This window comes from Lactuca virosa, chromosome 5 (assembly GCF_052849685.1).
Source record: "Lactuca virosa cultivar CGN04683 chromosome 5, Lactuca_virosa_CGN04683_v6, whole genome shotgun sequence".
NCBI lineage: Eukaryota > Viridiplantae > Streptophyta > Magnoliopsida > Asterales > Asteraceae > Lactuca > Lactuca virosa.
The window spans coordinates 128,113,193-128,120,464 of NC_136430.1; the positions used below are offsets into that span (position 1 = coordinate 128,113,193).

Here is a 7,272-nt window from a genome sequence, read left to right on the forward strand (position 1 = left end):
CATGCTTCCCTCCTATCCATCCAAAGACCAAAATGTCATCCGGTCTAAGTGTGGACCTGCCATCCTGCGGGTCCGTCAAAAAGTTCACTGGAGCTTCTTTCTTCACAGATATACCAACACGCCGACAAGCATCAAAGAGAACATCCCTAACCACATCATGTCTATACTTGAAACCAGGGAGCTCTCTACAATGAACCGCGTGTTCCCCAAAGGTATCCAAACATGCCTTGCGACAAACTGGGCATATCTCGTCAATTGGGAATATGGGAATCATGAGGCGGTAACGAAGGATAGTTCGGTACTCCACAGGAGACATATGCTGGCCAAGACCATCAATAGGGATAGTTAGCAGAAAATCCTGAGCATGAGGCGCCCGCAGACACTCAAAGACTGCTTTCTGTCTGACAGTCATGTCGAAGTCGACTTCCATATCTTGGACGATTTTGCTAAAAAGGGCACACGCCAAAGCTTTTTGGGATTTAGGGGGGGCGGTGTCCTTATTAGTGAAACCGCTACAGTCAAATCCCGGAATCGTATCGCGAAGACGAGTCATAGCACATAGGTCATCCGAGTCCATACCACATATGCCACTGTCACGTAAGATGTGGTCTTGTAATGCTCAAGATTGGGCCCTCGAGGCTACAAATGCGTAGGAGGAAACCTCGTAGGCCGAGTACAAACCCAAACCACCGAAACGAATAGGTAAGGAAGCCAAGCGCCACTGAATGTCTCCAAAGAAGGGGCCTCCACATACCACCATATCCTCGATAGACCTGCGCAATCCTTTGTCAAAGAATAACGTTGCCTCTTCTATGTGTACCGGCTGGCATGTCCTTAAACCGAAGAAAAGTTTTGCAATACCCATGCATGATCGAAGCAAAAGGAGCTCACTCTGCGGGTCACATAGTTGTGGAAGAAGGCCCATCAAATCAACAGCATTGACCGCTCTCTTCATGTCTAGCCCGCTAATAAACCCTGCGTCTCTGCTAACAGCCCCCCCAAGGAGCTTCACCCCCAAAGAAGGTCTCCCTATATCCGTTGGGAATAAATCGGCACGAAGCTTCATACCATCACATGAGGGCCAAAAAATCTTCGTTTTCTTGATGTTCAACTCAAGACCCAAACCTGGACCATGCAACCGAATTATGTTCAACACTCTAGCCACCTCCTCTGAATCCCCAATGACAGTCCCATCATCTAGATACCAAGCATGGAGAAGGAGCTTACAATTGTCTCTAATCTTGTGCACAAGCGGGTGCAAAACGAGGGCAAAAAGAAGAGGGACCAAGGGGTCACCTTGCTGCACCCCAGTGGCAGACCATATATGTTGGTCTCCGATATAAAGTCTCGCTGCTTGCCCGTACAAGAAATTCACCCACAAAGAAATGGAAGGGCACATCTTCTTAACCTCGTGGAGCAATGCTGATCGATCCACCAGGTTAAAGGCATTCGAAAAATCCACAGTCAGCATTACAAGAGACCCATCAGCATGGTGTTCACTTAACACCCTATTGGCACTGTGTAACACAGCCTCAGCACCGCCAGATACACCAACCCCAAACTGAAAATCATTAAGGTACTTGGCCATTTCTTTACCCACACCTTTCATGGCAACATTGGAAACCAGACGTCTCCATATAGTGCCTACTGCAATCGGACGGATCCCGTTGTCAAGTTTAAGTAGAGGCGTGAGAGGAGCGGATGCAACAAAGTCTGCCAAAATGGTTGGACATCTTCCCGCTAACCATAAATTAATGGGGATTGATTGTGTAAATCATTCATTATTATATATGTGGGCTTATGATCCATGATTCCTTATGTTGGGTTTAACCCATGTGGTGACTCATGGATACTCCATGGAGGTTAAAACCCATGGAGCATAAGGAATGGGTAAAGTCATGGGTTACATGGTGTAACCCTAATGTGCACACTATATAAAGACCCCATTAGTTGGTGAAATTGGCACTAGTGGATACATAAGAGGGCAAGCCGATTTCTAAGATTCAAGTATCTCTTCTCATGGTTATTCCAAATTTTGATGATGTTGTGTGAACCATTTGAGGTGTCACACTTGGGGCACTAGGCTCTTGAGCTCCATGGAATCAAGCTACAACAAAGAGGTATGTAATTCTACTAGATTTTATATTACATGTACTTTATATTATGCTGGTTAGAACAATACCTTGGAAAATTGATATTTGCATGTATAATAGAGAAAACATAGATCCAAGGTATTTAGGGTTGCATGTACACCATAGGAGTGTTAGAATGCTCAAAACCCAACAAAGGCATCACAAATCAGGAAACTCTAGCCCTAGAATATGAAATACCTAGCCTATTCTCAAGCATGCATTTCTAATATCTCATAAACATCTCATAAATATCTCATAAGGTAAACAACTAAGGTTATTTTGGGAAACCACCGTTCGGGAGCTGGCTGATTGTATACACTGCTCATTCTCGTTTTTCTCTTAGAAACTCGTACTCGGTTTTAGAAAAATCATTTCTTTTGAAAATTTTCTCAAATCCTCAGTTTGAGTCCAGACGTACCCGAAGGTGTATGCGAATCCCTCAAACCAAGGCTCTGATACCAACCTGTAACATCGTAAATTTTCAAACCAAAATTTTCATTTTTAAAAGAACATAAAACTCATATATTATATTTCATAAAACCACAAGTGTCTCAAATGTTAACATAAATCCACAAATAAAGTCAAATCCCAGAATCCTCAACATAGCCTCGAACAGGTGTGTACAATCATGCCGGCGCCTTCCTGCGATTCTGAGAAGTACCTGAAACACATATCACACCACACCACACGGTGCCTTCCTGCGATCCTGAGAAGTACCTGAAACATATATATATATATATATATATATATATATATATATATATATATATATATATATATATATATATATATATATATATATATATATATATATATATATATATATATATATCACACAGACAAAATGCATAATATCATATAACTCAAGTAAGCACATAGGACCCTCCGGTCGCAAAAAGATACCACTCATGATAAGTATAGTGAGAAGACTCACCTCGTAAATAAGCTAAGTAAATGTGTACTCCGCGAACACGAATCACCGAATCTAGCCTCCTCCTAATCACATATGATAATTATCTCTAATTAACACTTTAATCACAATTTTAAATAAATTAAGTTATTTCCTCTCTCTCTAACTCTTGGAATGGGAAAAAGACCATTTTACCCCTCCGTGGTCTCCATAAGACATGACTGACCAAACCCTGAAGTCAACAGAAGTCAAACTCGAGTCAACAACCCATTTTGACCCAACTCGTCGAGTGCATATATGTGACTCGTCGAGCCCTCTCGATATTCTCAAAATCTCATAAAACCCAACTCTACTTGTCGAGTTGACCCGTCAACTCGCCGAGTTACTGCATGATCAGACCCATCGGGACAACCCTAACCGACTCGTCGAGTGAGCTCATCGACTCGGCGAGTCCATTCAGTCTGTATTCTCATTCAGACATTTTAAGCCAGATCCACCACTCTAAACTCTAGATATAGTCTCCTAAGGCTCGAATGTCACGTTAAGCATCGATCTTTACGTTCATGAATGGCATATTTGCTCCATAATACCAACACAAGCTCCAACAAGGGTTAGATGCACAAGATCTTGTCTCTTTCTCAATAAAGTTCGGGTCTTTGGACTCACAAGACCTCTTACAATCCAAATCTGAGGTTTCAACCTCAAATCATGCTCAAAGGGCTCAATGACACAAAAAGGATGGGAGAAAACCCTAGAATCTCCCTAAACCAAGATCTCATAAGGAAATTATCAAATTAGCATTTTTTTACCTCCAAATGAAGCAAAACCCTAATGAACCTCTAGATCCAAAGCCTCCTCTTGATCCAAGCTTTGATACTCTTCACTTCTCCTTCAAAAGTGCACTAATAATCACAAGATTAGCTCCTCTTTCACTCTCTGGCTCAAGTGGACGATTAGGGTTTATCTCAAGAATGTAATGTGGCTGGTGAGGCGGGAATGAGGGCTTAAGGCCCCTTAAATAGGTCACAAACCCGGGGATTTAGGGTTTCCTCACACAGTGCCAACTCGGCGAGTCGGCTCTCTGACTCGTTGAGTTGGTCATTAAACCCATGTGACTAATCCGACCCTACTCGACGAGTCGGGCACACAACTCGTCGAGTCACTACTTAAATCCCAAAATAAATATATTTAAAATGTAATACCTAGGGGTCGGGATGCTACATATTCGTAGATATAAAATATATATACAGTGTAAATCATTTAAAACATGTATAAAATCGTTCATCGAGCATAGATAGCAAGTATACAGGTTATATAAACACATAGCACGTAATTTATATAAAATACTTCATATCTATGTGTAACGAGTGTTATTATTTTATAAGTGCCAAACAACACTTTTCAACCACTATGTACAGACATGGGTCAGACATGAAACACCGGAGGGCAGGACCATTTTGGCATTATAGCACTTCTGAAATCCAACTACCCTATGCGGCCCTTTAAACCAAATTCCCCGTACCGCGAGCGGTTAAAAGATATTATAACGACACTTATAGAACTCGTAAAAATAGCCCAAATATTTATTATAAGTTCATAATAAATATACTAATATTAATTATAAGCTATACTTAAAGTAAGGTAAGCACAACTTACTTACAATGGGGTTTTAGCATGGAGTCGGGCTCTGCAGGGGCAGAACTTCATCGCTGAATCTTTCTAAGAAAGATTCTTGCAGTGCTTCAGCGCTTACCTTACTATACTAAAACTACAGAAAGAGAAGTCGAATCACGAGTGACCGAAATGCTCGGGGGATAAGAAGAGAAAGACTCTTGAATCATGAGAATGGTGCATGAAATATGAGAGCCTAAGGCTCTTATTTATAGTAATTAAATTTTCAAAGACTACCATCATAGTTACTTTATGACCTTATAGTTATATAAATAACTAAACACCCCTTTATAATACTATTTTAAATAGATTTAATGATATTTGTACTAAACTAAATATGCTATAAAAAATTACAACTCGTTCATATGAACTCCGTTTTTGATGTTCTTTATATCCACGCGTTGGTATTTACGAGTAATACAACTTTCATTTAGACCCCGTCGGCTAATTCTCATTCTATCTCCAATTTACAAAACTGTATCGAGTTTTATCGTGCTCGAAGAGTAGGGACTAAGTTTTATCCATATCTTTCGCATACGAGCTCCGTTTTCGACTGTTTTTTTATCGTTGAACTCCTATTAATGATATCTTCATTTATCGTTTAGATTATTTTGGCTAAAAATCGACCGATCTAAAATTCGAATTTCGGGCTGGGCACTGCTATGCTAAATCTTAGAAAATCATAACTTCCTCATACGTAGTCAGATTTGGGCGTTCTTTTTATGCATGCTCTCAGTTTAAAGTATACTTCAACTCTAATTTAGATCTCTAAGGCTAAAAAGTAGTTTATCAAAAATTCACTTTTTATGTTACGAGGTGTTGTGTCAGTTTAGCCGTAAAATTTCGACGGGCCATAACTTCTTCGTTATAACTCGGATTTTGACGTTCTTTATATGTACGGAACCCTTGTGACATATACTATAACTTGTTTAAGATTGTTCATTCTAAATAATATTACATCAAAAAGTCATTTTTGACGCTTATTGTCTCTAAATTGACTAGCCTGAATCTGTGGGCGTTACACTTTGTTATAATCTAGATCTCTTTAATGGAAGTTTTAGCATATTTTTGGATTTTGGTTGGGCTAGCCAATATGTTGAAGGTTCCAGGGGTTATTATGTTAGATCTACCCCCTTCATGACTTTTAATGGCTGAAAGTTGCAAACTTTATTAGTTCCAAGCCCCGTTCTTGCAATAAATCCCTTATTAAGTCCTTATTAAGCTCTAAAGCGTATTTTCTAGTTTACATGGACCTAAAGTTGGAAACTTTACGTGATTATTTGACCTTTGGACTCTGGATCTGTGTTTTGGGGCTATTTTGGGAGAGCTCAAGGGCTTAATGGACTAAGACTCACTCTAAAGAGCCTAGGGTTTGGGTTTGCTTCTTTTTGGATGGTTCTTAAGGGTAAAGTTGGAAACTTTACCCTTCTAGACATCATTTTGGATGAGATTTGAGATTTGGAGTCCCTAGATTCGATAGTATCAGCTTAATGCATTAAGAGGTTGGATTTCTGGCCAACTCGACGAGTTCATAAGTGAACTCGACGAGTTGATGGGATTTTTCCCGAACTGTATGGGTGATAGAGAAACTCGACGTGTTGAGGGCAACTCGGCAAGTTGGATCAACTCATGACATTGACTTTGACCTCTGACCTTAGTCTTTGACCAAGTTTGACCTTTAAGGGGTTTTAAGGCATATTGAGTTGTATTTAAGAAATTTTTTCAGTTATAGGGTTGTGTAGAACGGATATTGGAGTCCCGGCCTAGTCATCTTTCGTACAGTATTGAGGTGAGTCTTCTCACCACACTCATGGGTGGAAGGCACCAAGGTCGGCCCATTAATTGATATGAGATGATTAGTATTGGAATGTGTAATGGTTTGCTATTTGATTTATGTATGGGTTTATGTGAAGACCATCGGAGGAGCCCATGACACTTATCAAGACCATGGGGGAGCCCATGGCATGAGGATATAAGACTATGGGGGTAGCCCATGACATTTCATTGAAGACCATGGAGGGAGTCTATAGCAACTTTGTATGTAAATGTATGAGCATGAAATTATGTGATTATATGATTTGTGTGATTGGGAAACTCACTAAGCCTGTGCTTACAGTTTTATTGAATGTTTCAGATACTTCTATTGATAAGGGCAAGGGCCCGGCTTGATGACGTGACGTGCATTCTCCAGTGTTTTCACAATTAGCATTTTGTACTCCGAATTCAAAAATAATATGGATATGTATTGGGATTTTTGTACTTCCTATGGATGATGTTTGTGAAATTAAAAGTTTAATAATTTTCTAAAAATTGGGTCGTTACATGATAGTTTTCAAACATGCATATCTAATTCATTTGAAGTTGGAATAACATGTAGTTTTTTCAAAGTGTAATATAGAGTTTGTACATGATTTTATACTCTAATTTTGTCATTTTTGATTTCATACTCATTGATTTATAGTCTCCCAAAGTCAGGATATCAAAGCGGCGAATTTTCTGTTTTTCAGCTTTCTTTTTGTATTTTGTGAAATTTTAAAACATGCATATCTAATTCGTTTG

At 39.6% G+C, this 7,272-nt stretch overlaps 1 protein-coding gene across 1 annotated transcript; it reads right to left on the reverse strand.

Moving 5' to 3' along the window:
- Positions 1-619: 619 nt before the first annotated feature.
- On the reverse strand, positions 620-1,588 carry LOC145111728 (uncharacterized). The gene has a single exon (XM_079047980.1). The coding sequence runs from the start codon at positions 1,586-1,588 to the stop codon at positions 620-622; it is 969 nt and encodes a 322-aa protein (XP_078904106.1).
- Between the last annotated feature and the right edge of the window lie 5,684 nt (positions 1,589-7,272).

What these genes read in the sequence shown, in the direction of transcription:
- LOC145111728 (XM_079047980.1), bottom strand. Translation starts at nt 1,588, where the DNA reads ATGGCCAAGTACCTTAATGATTTTCAGTTTGGGGTTGGTGTATCTGGC.